General features: G+C 42.1%; 1 protein-coding gene across 1 annotated transcript in view; it reads left to right on the forward strand.

The window, feature by feature from the left end:
• The window catches only part of Cmss1 (cms1 ribosomal small subunit homolog), a 298,143-nt gene that overhangs the window by 268,630 nt on the left and 5,580 nt on the right, over positions 1-23,933 (forward strand). Inside the window, exons 2-7 of the mRNA XM_038346285.2 lie at positions 9,386-9,483; positions 12,582-12,653; positions 14,216-14,345; positions 17,857-17,916; positions 19,466-19,568; positions 23,452-23,512. Coding sequence (XP_038202213.1) covers positions 9,386-9,483; positions 12,582-12,653; positions 14,216-14,345; positions 17,857-17,916; positions 19,466-19,568; positions 23,452-23,512 — 524 coding nt within the window. The remainder of the gene's footprint in view (positions 1-9,385; positions 9,484-12,581; positions 12,654-14,215; positions 14,346-17,856; positions 17,917-19,465; positions 19,569-23,451; positions 23,513-23,933) is intronic.

Raw genomic sequence — 23,933 nt, forward strand, 5'->3', positions numbered from 1 at the left:
AGTTTCTACCTCTGTAAAATGGGTGGTAATCACAGTAGCCCCTACCTCTTAACATTTACATGAGGGTTGAATTAATTTACTTAAAGCATTTAGAAGTGTCTTATATAAAAGTAAGGGTTATATAAGCATTGCCATTTTTACTGCTTTCTAGTCTAGGAGTGGAGAGTTTATACAGTGCTTCCAGATGCACCAAATATACTTACCCAGTAAACTCTGCAGACGTACCAAGGCACAGAATACTACCACTGCCATTCACTGCCTGTTCACTTAGTTCACAGATATTTCAGGATAAAGCAGACTAGAAAGGAACGTGAACGTGCAGCACTGAAGTGGGATCCCTGTCACTCAAACCAACTTAGCTTTTCTTCTTTAGGCTGAAAGGGAAGCAGGTGGGGCGGGGAACAGGGCTTTATTACAGGACAGAAAGAAGGCAGAAGGAAAACTGTCCCCTGATTCCTGTATGACCTATTTCTAATGCTTGTCACAAAGGTAGCAGAAGTCCTGAGGCATTGAAGGCTCTTCCCCTGCCACTGAGGCCATGAGAATTCACAGGTGACGCGTGTTCATGAGAGTTCATGAGAACTCTAGTGAAGCGTGAGAGTTCACAGGTGAAGTGAGGACCATGTGAGCCTGGCATAGGCTAGTGGTTTGCAAGGAGCTTTATCTGTGCATTTTGCATGAAGAAAGACACTGAGGGAGCTGGAGAGATGGCTCAGTGGCTCAGAGCTCTTGCTGCTCTTGCGGAAGACCCAAGCTCACATCGCAGCACCGACACCAAGTGTTGCCTCACAAACAGTACGTATAATTCCAGGGGAGCCAACTGGCTCTTATGGGCTCCACAGGCACCTGCACACATGTGCACATACAGATAAGTTAGCACACACATACATAGAAAATAAATACATATCTATTTACGTACTTACTTATTTGAGAAAGAATTCTTCTATGTAGCCCTGGCTGTCCTGGAACTCTCTATGTAGACCAGGCTGGCCTTGAACTCATAGAGAGCCTATCTGCCTCTGCCTCTAAAGACATGTGCTGCAACTCCAGAGTTCAGCTTTAATTTTTTAAAAGAAATATATAAAGTATTACAAAAACTAGACCAGTCAGCCTTTTTAGATAATAACCAAGATTTAACTCAACTAACTTAAAAATGGCAAAGGAAGCATTAGCATTTAAGCAACTCAGACTTTCTTCAGCCAAGTTCTCTCTGAGGTGCTTTTTTTGGTGTGAACCCTCTACTGCTCTCAGAATGTCAGGACCAAGAAAGCAACTTCATCTCATGTGTTGCCATCCCGCTCCAAATGTTTGGCCTTAAAGTTTCCTGTGGGAACATGCAGCATATTTTGTAAGCAAAACTCTGAATCTGTTCCTTGGAACATCCCAGACTGAAAATAGAACCATTATTGAAATATGGATGGAATTGTGGCTTTTTCCATTAGAAATGACAAAATAAGTGGGGGAAAGGAGTTGCCCCCACTCCCCATTCTGAATTGCCCCAAGTTCAAAAGACCAAAAAAATCTTGGCGTTACAGAGTACCGGCTCAGAACTTTGTCCTAGAACATTTCTTCTGTCAGATCCTTTGGAAGAAGGGACCCTAAGGAGCCTAAGAGATAAAGAGGTAGATCTTGCCCAGCTCCTTGTGTTTATAAGAGAATACGAAGACAAAAGAGAAAAATGTAAGAGACAGTGGGGTGGGGCACAGAATGGCATAACCTATTCCAGTAGCATGAAGCCTTCAGAAGACTTTGGGGGCTCCAAGATCCTGATGCGTAAACCCTCAACCAGCTTGGCCAGCCATGGTATGACTGGAGACCAGCCTGCTCTCTTGAACAGTATTGTCACATGTTCTGGCATGAATTTGTGGCCCTGCCGCCACCTCCTCCACTGTGTCTCCATTTCCCCCTGTTTTTCCTCCCTGGTTTTCTTTTGAGCTGAAAGGTGGAGCTGCACGCTACACAGCAGCCCTAAGACAGTCATAGTTCTGCTTTCAGAAGGCCTTTTCTAACTTACAGCAAGAGGTAAGATGCTGGCAGGAAGTAAGACATATTAAAGTTAAAAGATGCTTTATTTCCTGAATAGCCTGAGCGAGGTGCACTTACAGATAAAATCATTCTCTGTTGAGGTGGCCTATGCGACCATAAAGCCGGTGTATCTGTATTAACTGCCCTATGGGTGTACAGAAGCCACTAAAACATGGCACCTCCTTTAATGCACAACCTCTCAGTGAAGCTGAGTGCCTCTTCTTCCCCAGCATGACTGCTCACTGCCTTGTCCTCCGCTCCCCTCACTGTGTCCTGCAGGCTGAAGTGTGGGAATGTGTGCTTGCTTAGTGGTGCTGGTGGGAGTCTCTTAATGAGCTGGGAACATGGTTCCTGAGGAGAGTTCTGAGCCTTGGTTCTCTTGGCCAAGTAAAACAATCCGGCTCCAAGGGATGAGTAATTGTGGGGAAACTCTTTAGAGCGTTTAAGGCTCTATATGCAGCATTACTTTTCAGTTTATATGATGTAGCTTTCCCAGGGAACCGCCAAACACTGTTACCACTCCCCAGGTGAAAAGACAGTCAGAACATAATTATAAAGGAGCAATTCAATAGGAAGCCATTAAAAGTTCCTGAACTGTCATGTGCCAGTATACCTAGGTTATATGCAATTTTAAAAAATTGTTAGAATTATTGTTTAAAATTGACAAAAATGAAGTAAGGATATGTTCGTGTGTGTGTGTGTGTGTGTGTGTGTGTGTGTGTGATTAAAAGGTAAGTGTTCAGAACCAGAAAAGTTCTAAAATAACCCAAGTTTGCCAGCACTCAGGAGACTAATGGAAGGGCCTCTCAATGTAGTTCAGTAGTGAACAGCAGTTGTTGCTCTTGCAAAGGACCTGGGTTCTGTTTCTAGCACCCACGTGGCAGCTCGAAACCATCTGTAACTCCAGTTCCAGAGGACCTGGTGCCCTCTCCTGACCTCCAAGGGCACCGGACATGCACATTAAGCACATTCATGCATGCAAGCAAAAATTCATGCACAATAAATAAATATAGAGAGAAAGAGAGTCAGAGAGACCCTAAGGCAAAGAGATTGTGAGTGTGAGACCATCCTGGGATATAGAACAAGACCCTGACTCAAACAAGCAAAAATCAAAACAAGTTTATCTGTTGTCATATATAGGTGCCCAATCAAACAATTAGAAACTATGCTATACAAAAAAACCTTGAAAACACTTTTTATTTTTAACTTACATGTAGTAAGTCAATGTTGGCAAACTAAGACCTGGGGCCAAGTCCAGTTAAAAATGTTATTGTAAAATTTATCAGGACACAACTACTTGCACTCCTTCTACTTTGTCTAAGACTCCTTATACACAGTAGCAGATTTGAGCAACACCAACAGCGGCCATAAGTGCTGTGCTCACTAGTTTTTATATCAGTGACAATGCCTCCATTAGGTTGCCCTGTGGAGAAATCTGTGGGGCATTTTCTTGGTTAATGTTGATGTGGGAAGGCCCCTCTCACTGTGTGTGGTGTCACCCTGGACATGTGGTCTTGAGTTGTATAAGAGAACAAGCTGGGAAAGCCATGGGAGCAAGTCAGTAATCAGTGTCCCTCCATGGCCTCTCCTTTAGTTCCTGCCATAGGTTCCTGCCATGAGTTCCTGCCCTGACTTCCCTTCTTGATGAACTACAGCTAGAAACTGAAATAATCCCCTGCCTCCCAAGTTGCTTTTGATCATAGTGTTTTTATCACGGTGATAAGAAACCCATCCAGCCCATCTGCTCTGCAGCCAATCACCTACTCTCTGGATGGTCGTTTACCTAAAATTTCCATATTCCTGTGCAACACACTAACTACAGAAAGTAAGTTGTGATAAGTATATGGAGTTTATTAGAGTGACTTACAGGCTGTGGTCCAACCAGTTCAACAATCGCTGCCTACCAACAGCAAGTCCAAGAATCCAGTTCCACCCATCAGCCTGGATATCTCAGCTGGCCTTCAGTGTATGCCAGAATACCGAAGAAGTACATTCTAATGCCAGTGAAGGCATGAACTTGCCAGCGAGAGCAAGTAGGCAAAGAACAAAGGCTTCCGTCTTCCGTGTCCTTTATATAGTCTGCCACCAGAAGGTGTGACCCAGATTAAAGGTTCTTCCCACCTCAAAAAGATCCGAATTAAAAGTGTGTCTTCCACAAATGACTTACTTAAGAAATCCCTTACAGGTGTACCCAACTGCTTGGCATTTAGTTAATTTCAGATGTAGTCAAGTTGACAAACAAGAGCAGGGATCACAGTAAGAATGGGTTGTGATTTAAATAACATTCTTTCACAAAGTTTTAAAGACCACTTGACTGCATAATTCCATTGTAGCATCCCTCTCAAGGCCTCAGTGCTGGGAAGTTGGACTTCAGATATTTATAGAGATAAAGGCGAACACTGAGAGAAAACTGAGCAACCTTCTGTTTGTAATTGATACTGTTGCTATGGTTCGGGAAAGGACGTTGTCCTTGCCTCCTCTTTTGGAAAACTTCAACCAATCCCTTCTGGCTATGTGGTTTTTTAAATAGTCCTCGGGGAGTTGGAGAAATGCAGCCCTGTCTTCGTGCCTCTCCTTCACAGGCTGAATGACCCACTGGGACTGAGTGGGACAGGCCTGGCGTCACCTCTCTTCCCAGCAGCCCTGAAGACTGGCTAACTTGGACTGCTATGCTTTTCTTGCACTGTTCTCTTAATGGAAATCACAGAACTACCTTCCTTACTTCAGAGGAGCAGTTTCCTCTTTTGGAACCAAAAAATATCAGTAAGGAAACAGCTAATGTGTTCAAGACACGGTGACGAGATGACCTCATTTTATGTTAAAGGTTTCAAAAGATGAAATAATTTTTGGAACAAGAAGTAACTGAGATTCAGAGTATTTGATTAACAAGATAGTTTAAATATTTCTCATAGGCAGAGAGTCTTTGAAATAATTACCTATTTTCAACTATATTAGCCAAATATAGACTATATTTTGCAGATAGCAAATTCAAGGAAATAGAGGACTATAGAGTTCAAAACTCTTCCTCCCCTATTTCTATGTAGGACACTCTTTTCATCTTAAAGTTATTGGGAGGCAGAGGCAGACGCATCGCTGAGTTCAAGGCCAGCCTGGTCTACAAAGTGGGTTCTAGGACAGCCAGGGTTGTTACACAGAAAACCCAGCCTTAAGTAAAAAGAAATTTAACATTTCATAAGGACTGGGGGCTGAGAGATGGCTCAGCTGTTATTTACTACTCTTGCAGATGACATGGGTTCAGTTCCCAGAACCACATGGCAGCTCCTACTATCATAACTCCAGTTTCAGGATATCTACCCTTTTTCTGACCTCCTTGGACACCAGACATGCACATGGGGCACATGTATACGTGCATACAAAACCTCACGTACATTCAATAATTCTTTAAAAATATAGATAGGGGATGTTTCTAATTCCAAACTAACCTTAAGCTGAATACTTTGGACACTCATGCATATTCTCAGGAAGTATGTGGTTCAGGTAGAGAAGAAACCCTAGTGTGTATTTGATACCATCACATGCCATGAGGTGAATAAAATCATGTGCTAATCTACAAGTTACAGTCTAGAAAGCATGTGGTAAGATGTGCAGAGACAGAGAATGGAAAAAGGCTGTGGAGTCAACTAAGGCTTCACTGAAGGGTCTCAGATGAAGATAGCTTAGGAGACAAGGAAAGTGAGATTCTAGTGATACAATCCAATAGAAGAATTTTGCAAACCCTCAAATGGCTCCCTTAATTAAGATATATACTTCCCTGCTCCCATATCCACTCTTCCTCCATCCCAACTGTCCCATTCCCCCAAGCTCTCCCCATCCGCCCCTTCTCACTTCTCTCTCCCCCTCATCTCTCTGAACATGGCTGACAAGGAGGGCTGACTGCGAAGCCAAGGGCAATGGCACTGGGTTTTGATCCTACTGCATGTACTGGCTTTGTGGGAGCCTAGTCTGTTTGGATCCTCACCTTCCTATACCTGGATGGAGGGGGGAGGACCTTGACTTCCCACAGGGCAGGGAACTCTGACTGCTCCTTGGACTGGAGAGGGAGGGGGAAGGGGGACGGAGGAGGGGAAGGGAAATGGGAAGAGGGGAGGAGGTGAAAATTTGTAAAAATTCTATAATAAAAAAATCTTAAAAAGAAGAATTTTTATATAAACAATGGGCTTTAGTTCCTGGATTTCCCTGGATTTTTTGTAAGATAACCAAGCATATGATCTGCAAATGGGTGTAGTTTGTGTCTTTTTCCAATGTATGTGTTTATTTCCTTTTCTTGCCATACTGCCTTTGTTGAGCAAATCTCAAAAGTTTTAACATCCTTGCCCTGTTGACTCGTAATACACTGTTAAGCCTGTAATTATTAAGGACAGTGTTCACTGAGCATTGTTATACATCCTCTTATCTACTTCAGTCCTTTAATCTGTTGATATTTTGGAGTTTGAGATATGGCTCAGAGGTTAAGAATACTCATTGCTCTTGAGAAGATACAAGTTTGGTTTCCAGCATCCACATGGCAGCTAGCAACCACCTTACAAATTTTGATCAGATGCTATTGCTTGCTTGTGCTCCTCAATTCTATATCTTAGCTAATTTAACCATTCTCTCAATTTTCAAAAACGACTATAAACACTTGCACTGAATTTTGGGTTTATCTGTCTCTGCTTTCCTACGTGTCAGGCTATGCTGCCACCTGCTTTGTAGCTCCATGATTTGGTGCACACATATTTTGGATTACTGTATCTTAAATGATTCACTCTCTCTTGCCGGGCAGCCATGGTGCACACCTTTAATCTGAGCAGTGGGGAGGCAGAGGCAGGCAGATCTCTGTGAGTTCGAGGCCAGCCTGGTCTACAGAGTGAGTTCCAGGGCATCCAGAGAGAATCCAAGTACTTCCAGAGCTACACAGAGAAACTCTGACTCAAAAAACCAAGAGAGAAAGAGATAGAGAGGGAAGAGCACTTCACTCTTGTTTATTCTCTCTCATCTCGAATTCTCTGGTAAATTTTGTTGTTGTGCTTCTGTGCTTTCTCCTTAGTTATTTTTCTTTTGTTTGTTTTTTTTCTTTTTTCCTTTTTGTCAATTTGACAAAAACTGGAGTCATCTTGGAAGAGGGAACTTCAGTTTCAAAACTGTCTTCAGATTGCCTCTTGGCAAGCCTGTGGTGCATTTTCAGATTAATGATTGATGGGGGAGGGCCCAGCCCACTGTGGGCAGTGCCACCCCTGGGAAGTATAAGAATGCAGGCTGAGCAGACTGTGGGAGTGGGCACTGTTCCTTTGTGGCCTCTTGTTCAGTTTTTGCTTCCAGTTTCAGCCTTGAATTTCTGCCCTGAATTCCTTCAGTGGTAGATTGTGAGTTGTAAGCTGAGGCCGGGGGAACTTTCCTCCTTGAGTTGGTTTTGGTCAGAAACCTAACTAGGACAGCTGTCCACTCTGATACTTATGCAACCACTGTAGCTTTCCTTCTCACCAATATTTGCTGTTCTGTCTTCTGTCCCTTTGAGCTTTCCTATATCATTATATTTGCTTTGTTTCTTACTGTTAGGTCACATTTTCTAATCCATTCTATTAGTCTTTGTCTTTGAATTGGTATGTTTACACCTTTTTTAAAGATTTATTTTCTTTATTTATGTGTGTATGTGTGTATGTGTGTGTACACATGTGTGACAGTGCTCGTGGAGGCTAGAAGATGGCATCAGATCCCCTGGAGCCAGAGTAACAGATGGCATCACTGAACATGGGTGCCGGGAACTGAAAGAACAAGTGCTCACACGAGCTGAGCCTTTTCTCCAGCCCCCACATTCTTTCTTTGTAATATAAGGAAGTGTTGGGGTTTAAATCTACTGGGGTCTTTTCCCATTTACTTTCTGTAATTTACACTTACTTTCGTTTTCCTATCTTCCTATGGGAAGACACATTCCTATGAATGTGTTTGATGACCTCCCTTCATTTTATCTTTATCTTACTGTTTATCTGTATATGCTCTTTAGAGGCTGCGTTAGACCTCACTATTGCTCAGCAATGGTCCAGCTATACTCTGTATCCCAACTTTAAGATGTATAAATAAATAGGAAGGCCCTGACTCACCACTAGACTCCTTCAGTGTCATCCCGGTGGGATGGGAAAGACAACTTTCTTACAATAGGGGAATTTAGAATTTAAGGCTCCCAAGGTGTTCCCTGTTGGTGCTGCAGAAATGGTGAGGAGCAAACCCATCTCCCATCTCCCTCCTTGATAGTCTCTGCAAACACCCTTGTGATAGGAGGAGAAGAATCGAAGGCATCCTTACAGCCCACCTAGGTTAGAGTGCCTTTGGTGATGGGTGGCGTCTTAGTTATGGTTTCTGTTGCTATGAAGAGACACTATGACTGTGGCGACTCTTCTAAAGGAAACATTTAATTGGGGCTGGCTTACAGGTTCAGAGGTTTAGTCCATTATTGTCATGGCAGGAAACATGGATCATGCAGGCAGAGATGGTGCTGAAGAAGGAACTGAGAGTTCTGCATCTTAATCCATAGGGAGCATAAGGAGGGTCACAGTAGGCCTAGCTTGAGCATATAAGATCTCAAAGCTGGTCTCCACAGTGACACACTTCCTCCAACAAGGCCACACCTACTCCAACAAGTGGAGTGCCACTCCCGATAAGCCAAACATTAAATATAACTCTATGGTGCCATTCCTATTCAAACCGCCACAGATGGGAACACCTTTTTTCTTTAGTATTTAGCTTGGATGAAGTGGTTGTTGGATAAAACTTTTCATTCCTTTTAGGCTTACCCTCTAGGAAGTAGGGGCTAGTTGTACTGATCAAGTGCACATAGCCCCAGAGCCTAATTTCAAAGTTTAAGCCCCAATTTCTAGATGTTGCACTACCACATCCTTTTGTCTCGGGTTTGGTTTGGTTTGGTTTGGTTTGGTTTGGTTTGGTTTGGTTTCAGTGCTTTGTGGAAATAAGGTCTCTCTATGTAGTCCTGGCTATCTTGGGTTTGCTGTGTAGTGTAGACCAGGCCAGCCTTAAACTCATAAATATCCTTCTTCCTCCACCTTCTAAAAGCTGTGATTAAACGCACGCACACCACACCCCTGGCTGGACCGTTTCTTAATCAAACCATAGGGGACATTTCAGACCCAAACTGTAACATAATTAAACATTCCTTACTGTTAGGTGATCTTTAGTGTTTCAGACTATAAACAAGACTGGTATCTGAATGCTCAAATCAGTCTCCAATATAGGTAAGTTTTGTTAACATCACCTTCTAGAGAAAGGATGGAGTAATTAAGCCTCTAAATCTCTCAGGAGAGTGTGGAAGGGGCACACATTAACTGTTGAACTTTGTATCCCTTTTCAGAACCATCAGGTGGTGAGGAAGGAGAGGACACAGAGCTGATGCAGCAGGACACAGCTTCAGTTTCTGAACCACCAAAGGAAACCGAACAGACCAAACAGGTAATAGTCACTGTGAGCATCACAGCTATTAGCTCAGAAGTCAGTCTATAACCACACTGTATAGTCCTGTGAGCATCACAGCTATTGGCTCGGAAGTCAGTCTGTAACCACACTGTATAGTCCTGTGAGCATCACAGCTATTGGCTCAGAAGTCGGTCTGTAACCACACTGTATAGTCACTGTGAGCATCACAGCTACTGGCTCGGAAGTCAGTCTATAACCACACTGTATAGTCCTGTGAGCATCACAGCTACTGGCTCGGAAGTCAGTCTGTAACCACACTGTATAGTCACTGTGAGCATCACAGCTATTGGCCTGGAAGTCGGTCTATAACCACACTGTATAGTCCTGTGAGCATCACAGCTACTGGCTCGGAAGTCAGTCTGTAACCACACTGTATAGTCACTGTGAGCATCACAGCTATTGGCCTGGAAGTCGGTCTATAACCACACTGTATAGTCCTGTGAGCATCACAGCTATTGGCCTGGAAGTCGGTCTATAACCACACTGTATAGTCCTGTGAGCATCACAGCTATTGGCCTGGAAGTCGGTCTATAACCACACTGTATAGTCTCATGAGCATCACAGCTATTGGCTCGGAAGTCGGTCTATAACCACACTACAGCATTTCTTGACTCTGGCATCAGCTGTTGTGGGATTAGGGGAAGCTTTTACTTTTCTTTGCCCATCAAAAGGCCATGTTCTTCTAACTGTAAACCAGGAGGCATGGTTTCCCGGATTTTTGTTTTTATATATTTTACTAGAAAATGTATTGCATGGTCTGGAGAGATGTGTCTGTGGAATCAGCACTCCTGTCGCTGACACTTCTCCATGGGTGCCCATACATAACATTAAATTGGGTGAGATCTTTGATGTGGCTTCAACTGTTGCTCACTTATATGGAAATGCTTGTAAAAGGCCTGTGACAGTATCCATACAAGAGGCTATTTGAATCCTTCGCTGACGATAGGTATAGGTCATGTATAATCTATGCGCCAGTCTTTTATGGGGAAGTTGACTTGTGTGTGAGTCCTATCATGGCCTCCATCAACAAGGCCACAATCAAGAACAGGCCTCACAAGACAGTACACAGGGTATCATGCCAGAGGCTTTAGCTATTTTCCATCTATGGTGATTTGAATAAGCTCATTTATTTGAAGAGAGAGCAAGAAAGCCAGCATGGGCCGAGACCAAGAGACCAGTGTAGCCAAGATAGCTGAGTTGGATAGATAGATAGATAGATAGATAGATAGATAGATAGATAGATAGATAGATAGATAGATAGATAGACAGACAGAGATAGGGATCAGGAGGCTGGGGAAAGGAAAATGAAGCCCAGCCCCTGGAAGGGAGAGGTCTAGGGGAGGGAGTGGAGTGAGGAATGCTGGGAGGATCCGCAGGCTGCACTTCTCCCTTTGCCTTCTTTCTCCATCCCTACAGTTAAGACCCCCACACTTTAGGAGGGGTCGCGTCCCCCTCTTTTCATTTCATTTCTTCGTTCACTGACCCCGTGGCTGTCTTCCTGCCTCAGCCTCCCAAGTGTTGAGATTGTAGGCCTGGGTCCAATGTGCGCTTTAGGGGCTCTGCTAATTACATCCAGGCATTGGCCCTGGAAGGGAGAGCTCAATGCTTCCTTGTTCTGTAATTAGATGCTTATGGCCATCTGGCTTCTCCTGTGACATATTAGCGGCCTTGGCCCAGTTTCTTATTGGCATGTACCAATATAAAATGGACATGAATCTAAATCCACAAGACAGCTCAACTTTCTAAGTAAGAAAGACAATATCTTTATTTTCCTAAACTGCAAGGCAGTTGGTCTTCACAGGCTGTTTGTTGAAACTGTAAAGAAGCTAAGGATGAAAGATTCCCATGTTATTTTAATCTACCCTACTGCCTGAAACAATGTCTAAACAGTGCTGGTGCTGGCCCAGTGTCTTAAAGAACTTATGGACCATTATATCCCTCTTTGATTTGAGGCCATAGGCATTTTTAATCTGCAGGTTTTGTTGCTGTTTGAGACAGGGTCTCACTATGTAACTCGGGCTGTCCTGAAACTCAACTATATAGACCAGTCTGGTCTCAAACTCACAGAGATCCACCTGCCTCTGCTTCTCCATCTGGGATTAATGGTGTACACCACCATGCCTGGCTTTAATCTGCTCACTTTCTTAAAAAGATTCATCTACGATCATTTTGAACAGTGTCATAGAGAAAAGGTGGCTGCCGGTGACTGACTGGTTAAACAGACATCCTCTACTTGGACTCAGCACAGGAAACATTTTATTTAGTAGCTTATGATTAATATCTGTGGAACCTTCACATTCCATTTTATAAATCAAGGTTTTAGTCCAAATTTCCTGCTTTACTACCTTAAAGAAGAAACTCAGCTTAAAAACAAACTATATGGGTTCCTTGGGGTTCAAGGCCACTGGCAAATCAGTCGCTCTTGGTGCTACAGTGTGGAGCCTGTTTTCAGTCCCTTAACAAGAACATTTATTCTGTGGTCATTTCTAAATGACTACATGGGTACAGCTGGTTGGCACAGTTGGTTTGTAAAAACGTAAGTAAATACATCCTACCTTGGATTTTCTCTGCTTGTTGAAGAGGGGGAAGGAGTGGGTTCTATAAACAATACTGCTTGGAAGTACGGCCGTCTGCACAGGCAACTCCTGGAAGACTTCAGTTGCTCTGGTCATTGACCGCCTTGCCACATCCTATGTTAAGCTCATCTGTTTCTGCCAGCATCTTACCAGCCAGCCCCTGGCTTCCATCTCTAATGATCTGCACACATCAGGCACATATATACACTCACTCACTCACACATTGTGATCGCTGTTCAAAGATTTTTCCAGTCTTATGTCATCTGTGCTTTCTCAAATTCTGTCAGCTCAGCTCTGCATCACAGCTCCAGTGGGTCTTCCAGCATCGCTATGGAATGTGACCAAGGTACTCAGAGGAGTTTGTGCACGATGGAAAAAGCTTCGGGACTCATAGCAGTCAGTGACACTTCATCCTGCAAAGATGAAAGTTTCCTCATTTATATTTTGGACACTTCATCCTGCAAAGATGAAAGTTTTCTCATTTATATTTTATTACAGCCTACAGAATGTTTCTTGAGGAAACCAAAGGAAACAAAAGAGGAAGCCCGGAAGACCAGGAAGTGGAAAAAGGTACCAGCAACAGTTTGTCACAGTGGTGTGGACACATGTGACTTCCATGACATTTTTATATATCATACTTATGTGAAGTTATTTTGGCCCCCAGCTAAGAGATCCAGAAATTGTAAGAGTCAGTGAGATCTGTTAACTTTCTTGTGGTCTCCAGGAAGAAATTTTCTTTGGGGAACTAAAATTAAACTTTTCTGACTCCCATTTCACTCCTGTGAGAGTCCAACGGCTTTCTTGCCTGCTGGGTTTTCACTGTGGCATTATACACAGGTTCTAATCTAGAAGGACCCAGAGCTTCTCCTATACCCGCTGCCCCACTTTTATCCAAGAAAATCTATTCCCCTTTTCCTATTCACTCCAGCTTCAAGCCTTTACACTAAAGTAAAAACAAAATGAAAACAGGTAGAGGAAGGCACTGTCGGGTATTTCTAACTCTAATTGAGCCATAATTGAAGGCAGCTGCCCCCCCTTAATACTGTGTCTGTGCAGAGAAGGGCCGTTGCTCCCATGCAGACATTTTACAGAGCAGCTCTAGCGTGAGAGCAGCGGTGCAGTTCTCCGCAGCCAGAGTCTGCTGCTGAAGTCAGCTGAGGAGAGAAGAGGGTCCGACCCGTCCGCTGTTTAACAGCAAGCATTCAGAAAGAAGTGTGCAGACGTGTGTTTTCTTTCCTTACAAATGCCCAAATAGAAAGGCAGAACATGCCAAATTGGCTGAGGTCTGGCACGTCCTTAAAGAAATGCCTTAAGTGCACTTTGATAAGAGAGCCTTGAGGAGCAGAGGGTTAGGTTCCAGAGGTTCAAGGTCAGAACTCTCGCTAGTTTAGCTTGGCAGAGGTCATGCTAATATATGCCCACGGTGACAACATTAGGTTGATGCCTTTGATGGGACCTTGAGTAGTTCTGACACTGGGAGTGGGGGGAGTCTGGGTCTTTGGAGAAGCATTACAAAGAAATAAGGGAAGTTTATGACAAAAATGGGCAATCGCGCTTCCATATATTACAACATTTAATAAAAGGAGTATAAATATGTATATTATGTAAATAAACATTTTACAAAAGTTTACATCAAAAGAGAGAAAGTATCTTCTGTGGCATCTGTTCTATTGTGTTTCGTGGGGCCTTGGGATTGCCTCCTAAATCAGGACAATCAGTAGCATCAAGTCCACTTTTCAGTGAGCACCTGTGCTCAGCTTAGTCTGTAGAAATCCAGTCTGAGGCTCATCACCTAAAAGCCAGATTGTACAAGAAGTGCTCAAATTTCTGCTCTTTTAGGAGTCCAGGGTATTTAGGAGTAAAAGAGAAGTTTGCCTAGCAAGAAGACTTCTAGAACTTTAACAGAAAAATACCCTACTGCTGAGCTGAATGCAAAGTTTTCACTTCCAAAAGATACAGACCAGACATTACAAGGAGGCCTTTCGATCCTTTCTTCATGTTTCAAGCACTCACTATGTCTAAGAAGTATGCAATAAGGTTTCCCACTCAGCTACCACCAAAAGAGAAATGAACCTATGCCACATGCCATTCTAAAATCTAATGTTCTACCTTTTTTTCTTCTCTTTTTTTAGAGGAAAATTTCTGATATTCTTGCAAAATCAGAGCCCAAACCAGGGACCCCTGGGGACCTTCAGAAGCTGATCAAGGACCATTACAGCGGCAGTCGTTCTGTGGTTGAACTAGAAGAGCTCAACCTACCAGGTGTGGCCCGTGGCAGGTGTCCCAAGGATAGGGAACAGACAGGGTCATTTCTTCTCTACTGTTTTATAGGACTCTCCACTGGTGGGATTTATACATTTCCCTTGCTCTTAATCCTCTCCCCTCCATATAATACTTTTTAACTGTTAGTGATTTATTTGGGATTCAAAAAAAATGGGTTTTGCTGAATTGAATACTAAGGTTTGTGGATGTACTTTATCTTTTACTGGAAAGATTAATTGTTCAGTATACAATTTTAGCAGACTCTTCTAGGAATAAATGTCTCTAATGAAGATAGGTATTAAACTCACATAAGGACACTTCAGACATTTAAAAGTCTTGGTGTGAAACTTTGTTGACCTTTCTTTATAAATAAGAACTGTAGCCTTAGGAAGCTTGTTAAACTGGGCCCTGAATACCAGAAATCAGGAACCTGAGGCAGACGGATCCCAGCAAGTCTGAGTCCAGCTTGAGCTATAGAATAAACACCCTATCTCCAAAAAATTAACAAGATTTTGTAATAAGCATTTTAGTTGTGTTGTTGTGGTGGTCATGATTTCAGTTTTGGAGAGTAGTATTCAGGTTGTACCCAAGACTCTTTCAAGCCAACTCGCCAAACGTGGCAATAGAATTGGGCATTTCACAGAAGCCGCTGTGGTTTAAGTTCCCATGCCTTATTTAAAATTTCAAAGACCTGCAAAACTACAGTCCCTGCTCTAAGCTTTTAGATTGTGGTGCATCTGTAAGACTCCTGGGCAAGGATAGGAGAAACCAGATGTTATCCTGAAAGCAAACCATAAGGCGCTTTGGCACCACTGCCCCAGATAAGCTATTTCTAGGCTACTGAAAACAACTCGTGCTACTTGGGGAAGAAGTCAACAGTAGCTGACTTTCCGTTGCAGCTCTGTGCGTGCTAGAAGCTTGAGAAGCTGAGGAGCAGCCTGTTCCCTGCATAGTTATCATTCTTCTGCACTGTTTTTTTTAAATGCTCCTTGGGATTAGCAGCAGGAGTGCCCCTGTGTGTTCTTTTCCAAGACAATTGCCCTTGAGGGAACTGGAGGCTTGCTCTTGGATGCAAACAGTATCTGGAATCTCAAATTTACTGAGCCCAAGTTTACTGGCTGCTCCTGCTGTCACAAATCCTGGCTCAAGCTGAGCCTGGTGTCTAGTTTTTAGTGTGACTCAGTTTCCTCTTCTAGTTTTCCTTAGCATGTAACTTGTGCCCTGGAAGGATTTGTGAAGAACATGTTCTATGACCTCAGAGAACATCATAAACCTTGATTCTCTGCAGAATTGTTGAGAGCTAATGTTTATAAGAAACCCTTGGGATTCATCCAAGTTACATAATAAGTTTGTGTTATATTATTGTTTTATTAAAGTCCCATAACATAACTGTGTAAGATCATGGACTAATGGATTTTTTTTTTCTTTAGGAGGGAGAAAGTATGTTGGAAACAGCCAGAAAGAGCAGGCTTTAGATGACTATTTTGAGACATAGTCAATTAGGGCATCATTAGAAGCTTTCATAGAAGAGACCCCAGTCACCACACCGTGACCGAGAACAGCCTCCCGGGGTAGTAACTGTGCTAGCTGAAGAGATAAAAGATGCCATTTGTTATTAGGAATAGGTTAAAGAAGGAATGTAAATAATAGAGTATTGTTTCTAATCAGTTGGTCAAGTGTCTGACTGGATTTTAATCTGAGGTCGTTTGTGTCTGAAGGGCAGGAACATGTCCTCTTAATTACCACTAATTGTGCTGTACACCGCTAACATCTTACACGTGGGAACGTAATTAGGGATTTCCAGACCAAAGAACACTGAGAGCTAATTAGCCTCTGCTGTCTCTTGAGAGCTGGTTTGGTTTAGATCAGTGACCCTAAGTGCCTTTAGTCTAGCTGCAGCCAACTCACCAAGGAGTCTCCTCAAAAGAAACACAAGTCCCCCTCAGGGACTTAGCCGAGGAGAGTCGTTCTGTTGTCAGTGTTCCTCATCTGGGAGAATTATCGTTCTGTTGTCAGTGTTCCTCATCTGGGAGAATTATAACTGTAAAGACCTCCGACACTCCCTGCCTCTGCTGAGCCAACAACTTGGAGAGTGCTATGTAATATAAGCTTTATGTATTATATTTATTATTAAATTAAATCAAATTTAATTCAGTAATAATTCATCCCCTAACACCCTTAAGTTTACACAGAAACTTTTTCCTATAGAAGGAGTTGAGTTGATAACCATAATGTTATATAAGCTGTGACTGTCACTATCAACAAAGGCCCTGTTTATTCTGATGTGTCCTGCTGTATTTTACAGCTAGGCTGAAGTGTTGCATTTTGATACATTATTCCCATTCTTTCCAAGTCTATGCTATATTTCCTTTCCTCATAAATATTACTCTAGACAGTTGCTACATCGTTTTATGCATGCACTTTATATGCCATTTGGGTATATATCTTTATTTTTATCTAAGTTACATTTGCAGAGCCTCTCATTCTGTTTCTTCACACTATTCTCATATATGCCAGATGTGGCTTTGTGTACATCTAAGTCACTTCTCTGAGATGCTACATAGTGTTCCAGCCCTTTCATCTGTCACAAAGCACTCACCCCTTTCCCCAGATGTGGACACCTGTAGGGCTTCCCACATCTCAGGATCATAAATTTTGCCAAAATTAATCTTTTTGTGTATCCATTTATAATGCACAAGAAAAATGCCTTTATTTACCCAGAAAATAAATCAGAGAATCACAGAGTATATTACCTTAATATTACTACTTTCCAAACAAGTTTATCCATTGACCATTCTACCTTCATTTGGTAAATGTTACTTCAGCCCACATTCTCCACAGCTCTTACTAGCATGTGTCTTCTCATCTTTGCCATTCTGCTGACTGCTCCCTCACCACTGTGTCAGTCGCTTTTCTAGGTAACTAACGGATTCGAGGTTTCTCATAAATTTCCCAGCCACTTCACCTTGCCTTGGCCTCATTCATAGATTGCAAGTGTAAAGATGTTTCCCCTGTCTGTACACAATGTGCAGAGCTTTTACTTTACTACTACAGAGCGTTAAAAGTTCCTACCCCAGGGACGAGCCCAGGTTGTCCAGTAGAGAGTGGTCATCTCCATAAATACGCAAACAACGAAAATATACTCAACAAGTTACATTTATATATGTGTGTTTAGCAATAAAAATAGAAAAAGATGGTATCAATTTAATAGTGGAGAGCACGGAAGGGCCTGGAGGGAGGAAACATGGGGAAGCTGGAGGAAGAAGGGAGTGGGAGAGGGACAAGGGCTATAAATACATTTTAAGTAAAAATGTAAAACTAGAAATAAAATATTTTAAATTAAAAAAATAAAGTCTATTATTGCTACTGCTGTTATTTTAAATAACACTAAATAATGAGCCTCCAGGTCACTCGTGTTTTATAACTCATTCAAGAATTCATCATTCATATTAATCTGTTTGGATTGTGTGCTTGCAAAGTTCTTAGCAAAGCATGTTTCTCGTATTTCTAGACTCCTGTTTCCTTAAGGCCAATGATTTGACTCACAGTCTCTCTTCATATCTAAAAGAAAGTAAGTAAAGTCTGATGTTTAAAAAATTATTTACCAGGTCATTATTCCACAAAAAAACAGGTTTGAAGTCAGGTTTGTCAGTGCACCCATAATCCCAGCATGCTCAGGAGACTAAAGCAGGAAGAGCAACACTTACTCAATGCTAGCCTGGGCTATCAAGGGAAACTCAAAACCCAAAATAAATAAGTCAGGTTAGTCTCTCTAAATTAAACCTATACACTGCAATTTTAAAATTAAAAGTTTCTAGCTTAAGTGGAGAGGTATTTATGGTTACATCTGTTTTTTTCAGTCATATTATATGGGCTCAGTAATAAACTCATTATTCCCCTGCCTCAGCTTCTCACATGCTGAGATTGTAGGCCACACTGTGATGTTCATTAATCTTGATGTGATGTTTTAATGTCTAAATGTATTTCCATTTTGCACTGGCTTCAGGAGTTTGGGTGCAGGCCCCATTTGGGTTTATAATCAATTAGATGTTAGTCTAGGGCTCCGGAAAGTGATGTCCTAGTCCAGAGCCTCCAGTATCCTTGAACTTGACCTTCTTACCTGAAAGATCAAGAAACTGAGCCATGTGATTTTTAATAGCTGGGAGAACATCTGTTTACATGTTCAGAATTGGGACCTCGCTATTACAGCCAATCTGATTTGATATTTTAGTTTGTATTGTGTATAACCAGAAAAAAACTAGATTATTCATAACAAAATATCATTTATTTGTTTCTAGCAATAATGTGACTTACATAGAGTGATCTGACATTCTTCTTTCAGCCTTTTAGTGGTACAATGATACCAAATTTGTGCTTATTAAACATTTCTCAGAATGTAACTTTACAAATGTAAACCTGGATTATAATAGGAATAATATCCTGGCATAAAAACTTTAAAATATTGGGCTGGAGAGATGGCTCGGTGGCTAAGAGCACTGGCTGCTCTTCCAGGGGTCCTGAGTTCAGTTCCCAGCAACCACATGGTGGCTCACAGCCATCTGTAATGAGATCTGGCGCCCTCTTCTGGCCGTCAGGCATACATGCAGGCAGAACACTATACATAATAAAAAAAATAAAAATAAAAAAACTTTAAAATATTGAAATTCTAATCCTATTTAATAATCATAATAATAAATAATGAGTTTGAAGTATTATTTATTGTCAGTTCATTCTAGGTTATGCTGGTTGTCTCTTTAAAATTTCACTTGGGCTAGGTGTGGTGACCCATGTCTCTAACCCCAGGCAGGAGGATGTCTATGAGTTCCAGACCAGCTAGTGTTATGCAGTGAGATCCTGTCTTTAAACAAACAAAAGACTAAGCTAAACTAAAATCTAACATGACTGAATCAGAGTTACACTATTGGTCAGCAGTGTCTTCGGGCATTAAACATAAAGTTTAATCCGCTGTCTGAAATAGCAGAAAATGTAATAACAGTCAGTGCTTGGCTTTTTTTAAATTTTATTTTCTTAAGCACTTAGAAATAAATAATTGAAGAATATCCCGTGTTCACAGCACTGTTTTGCTGTCTCTGGAATCGTTTTTGTGATCTGTCTTCCAGTCTGTCCTAAGTGGGTAAAGCTTCGGAAAACGCACAGCGAGAAGAAGTCAGTCCTGATGCTGATCATCTGCAGCTCTGCCGTCCGAGCCCTGGAGCTCATCAGGTCGGTGTCGACCTCTGGGGCTCCCGGGTGTTTCCTCACAGATGCCAGCCTGTATATTCTGTGTGCCATGAGTAACGCGGGTGCCTGCCCTAGGGATGTATGCTCTGTTGGAAAAGCTGACAGTAAGCAAGTAGATACGCGTGACAACATCCTAAAGAGTGGAGCATTACAGAAGGGAAAACAAGGCATGGAAATGAGAGGGACACGAATGATGGCATTGGAGCAGAGACCCACACGAAGTGAGAGAGGGAGACACATGGCTTTCTTGACCTGAGACCAGAGGTAGATCTCCCGTGTGCAGCAGTGAGCCCTGACGTAGGGTGCCATGAAAGGAATCGGGGCAGGGGAGTGCCGTGAGTCATTTTAAAGGTGCATTTACACCACTGTGTAGAAAAACACATTGTTCAGGGCAAGGGTAAAAGCACCAAGACCGCACTAGCGAAAAACAGCCAGCAAGTGGAAGGGATGATCTGACTCAAACTAGAAACAAGGAAAGGCAGAATACCAGGCAACAAACTTTCTAAACTATGTAAAGAAAACATCATGGGATGGAAAAGCTCTTAAAGTGGGCACCATACTCTTGAGACGGTGTTGTAACTCGGTTACAATTTGGTGTTGTAAATATGCCTGTTTTACTTGGGAGCAGATACAAATTTCACTGGTTTCCAAGGAAAACTCCAAGCAAATTTTTTAACTAGATAAGCTAATTTTAAACTTTTACAAAATTATACAGCAAAAAATGGCAAAAAAAAAAAAAAAAGGTTTCTCAAGGCCACTGAGAAAAGGCGCTATCACTTTCAGAATGCAATACGTGTGTCATAGCCTCTGGGACTGTCACGTGCAGGACCGGCAGAAGCGGGCCAGAACTGAAAGGGAAGAAGCAGACCCAAATGCATGTGAAAATGTACGGCCCAAGAAAAGGTGACAAAGGCAGCAGAGGAAGCTAGATTGTTCAACAGTTGTGTCCAACAGCTGAGTAGCCATCTGTAATGATTAAGTTCATGTCTCACTCCTTCTGTGAAGATAAATTCCAAACAGACCAAAAATTTAAAGGAAAAAATTTATATTAAAGATAAGTTGACACTTTATTAAGAGCTTTCATGGGCATTTCCATTTGCTCGCTTTTTGCAGAATAAACAGAAAGAATCTTCCAGTGGATCTGTGTAACATTCAGAGAACAAAGAACAGACAGAGTAGGGTGGCATTACAGGGAAAAGCCCTGTCTGGGAACCAGCCTTTGACAGGAGACAAAACAAAGGAAGTCTGTGTCTTGAAACAGGAGCTTTGTCAAGTACCCTAGAGGTGCAGGTGGATGGACTCCATGGCAGTTTAACATCTGTTTTTCTAGATGAACTAATCTAATCATGATTTTAGAAAAGTAGTTGTTAAACTTTACTGTCCCTTCAAATTTTGCTTTCTCCACCTCTGCATACACATTAAATCATGCCCCACACCCTCCAGCAAAGCAAAATGTTCCTTTCAACTGCGTCTGCTCCTAACATAACTGATCTTCAGTACTCCTCTTTACCTGGGTATCCATCTGTACTTGTTGGCTCTGAAATCAGAGCATTCACACCAACCTTTCTGAGTTTTAGACAGGACTACAGAACCCAGTGCAAGCTGAGATGCTAATGGCAAAGAAGTTGGCCTACATGTGACCTCTCTAAAACAAGTTGTCATGTTGATTCGAGCTTTTACTGTATATAAATTCCTTTCTGAGGGGCATAAAAGCACTGTTATCACACTTCATTTACCAACTGTCCCCAGATATATTATGATCCATTTCAAGTTTAATGAATTACAAAGTGTGATCTGAGCAGGCTCAAGGACCAATGTTTAATAATCCTATTGTAAGGACATCTGTTCTCTTGACAGCCATAGTCCTGTTGTTTTCCTTGTTAACCCTGCAATGGAGAATGTCTATGTGTCATTAAAAAGTCACTTGTAATAGAAATTAGATCACATGTTTCCCTGTTTATCTTCCTCCGGGGCAATAGTATTTCTCAAACCATCATGACATAAAGGAAAGTAATGCCCCATCTTAAGTATAACTCCACATCGTACCTAAAAACTTACTTGTTCATTATACCCACTTTAACTCAAAACAGAATTTTAGGTGGTATGCAGAAATACACCAAATGAGAAGCAGATGGTTTAAAAGAAAACAATAAACATCAGAAAATCAGATGAAGCCAGCTGGAACTGGTGTTCATGATCTCTTCCATAAAGCCTTGTTAAGTTATAGAGATGGACCCAACTTCCGTGGACAGGATGTGTTTGGAAATGTCAGTCACAGACACATGGCATTCTGTGAGTTCAAATAAAATAATGCACAGATGGTGTAACCTGGCTCTTCATAGAGCAACTATAGAATGTGAGGCCTACTGTCAGAGCAGTCCTTCTAAAGCCTTTCCTCTGAGGTACCAAGCAAGGCAGCCTTGACTCAGAACTGATCATCTCGGTTCATGTAAACAGATCCAAACTGTTGAGTACCTAGAACTGAAAGGATGACCTCGCCTACGTACCAGGTGTTATAGTCACTAAATAGATCCAAATTGTTGAATACCTAAAACTGAGTGTACTACCTCAGTGTGTACCAGATGTCAGCAACTCAAGGATGAGTCTACCCAGTAGCATTTTGGCCCTAGAAAATTTAAATGAAACTGAGCAGATTGCTGCATGCATGTAATCCCAGCATTTGGGAATGCAGCAATAGGAGGAGGATTATAAACTTGAGGACAGCCCGTGTGACAAGTTCAAGGACAGTGTCAGGTATATGGCAAAACTCTATTTAGTATGAAAGGGAGGGAGGGAGGGAGGGAGGGAGGGAGGGAGGGAGGGAGGGAGGGAGGGAGGGAGGGGGAAGAGGGGGGGAGGGAGAGAGAGAGAGAGAGATTCAATACATTGCACATATAAAAACCTAGATGCTTGACTACTCCAAAAATAAAGACTTAACACTGGCTTTGTAATCTCACATTTTAGTAATTGGATAAATGACCGACCTTTTCGAGGATGTGTGGTCTTTGGGTCCTCTCAGTCCTCACAGCTGCAGATTGATTCCCACCTGCTCTCGTGGATCAAGATCTACAGTCCAGTGTCTCTTTTCCTTCCTGCCTTCTCCCCCTCCCTTCCTTCTCTCCTTTAGGCTGGAATATTTTCTTGTATGAAATTTCACAGAGAAGTTCAGTCTACAAAATAGAAATTGGGGGCTGTTCTGACTTCCTCCCTGGTGCACTCATCCTGTGGTTCCGTCTGGACACCCCAACAGACTTTCAGATGCCTGGACTTTCCTGATCACAGGCTGACTTCACTGCTCTGAGATGTCCCCTTATAATCAGTTTTGTTGTTTTTGTTTGTTTATTTGTTTGTGTGTTTGGGGGGTGGTTGAGACATAATATGCAGAACTGCATGGAAAATTCTCTGCCAAACACCTGAAACACAGAAATTCTGTTTAGAGAATTGCAGATACATGTGTTTGAGTCATCATAGAAACCAAAGTGTCTGACCTTGTGTTTAATTCAGAGGGACACCCAGATATGTACCTGAGCAAAAGTCTTTCCCCATTTCTGTTTTTTTTTTTTTTCTTTTTTGAGATAGTATCTTGTTCTGTTACCTAGACTGGTCTTGAACTCATCACAGTCCTCCTGCCTCAGCCTCTTGAGTGATTTCACACACACCACTGTGCCTGAAAGCCTACTCCAGTTTCACTGCAGAGATGGACTTGCCTGATGATCATCCTGTGTGTAGATATAAACATAACTGTACACACTTAGAGCAGTCTTTTGAATGATAAACTATAATTTCTAAATAGTGAGTTCTTAAATGAGTAAATTGTCATAATCTATTCAGTACATTAGTTAATTAATCTATTCCTTTTCATTAGGTCACTGACAGCATTCAAAGGAGATGCCAAAGTTATGAAATTATTTGCAAAACACATAAAGGTAAGCAAGTTCTGCTAAGAGATGCAGGTGGTCCCTTAACAGCATCACAAGGCCTCAGCATTCCCATCCAGCCTCTCTAATCTCCCTAGAAACCGCTTCCTTTTGATCCGCTCCAATATGACAAATCTAACAACTGTACCGACTTCCTCTGCACTCTGTGCCGCTCCACGGCCACCTTGGCCCCCTGCAGTCACTGCCTTGCTTCTGCTCTTGAATAGAAGCTCAGGTCTGAGTCCCAGTTCTTTGGGCATTGACCAGTTTTATAAATAAATAAATACATACATACATACATACATACATACATACATACATACTCTTCTTTTTCCTAGAATTTGGTTCAGGACAAGAGTGGTCCTATTTGCTTTTTTATTTTGTTTACATAGAGATGCAGTGCTCTAAAGTGGCCCGTGCTTACACCTTG

This window comes from Arvicola amphibius, chromosome 10 (genome assembly GCF_903992535.2).
Source record: "Arvicola amphibius chromosome 10, mArvAmp1.2, whole genome shotgun sequence".
Classification (NCBI taxonomy): domain Eukaryota; kingdom Metazoa; phylum Chordata; class Mammalia; order Rodentia; family Cricetidae; genus Arvicola; species Arvicola amphibius.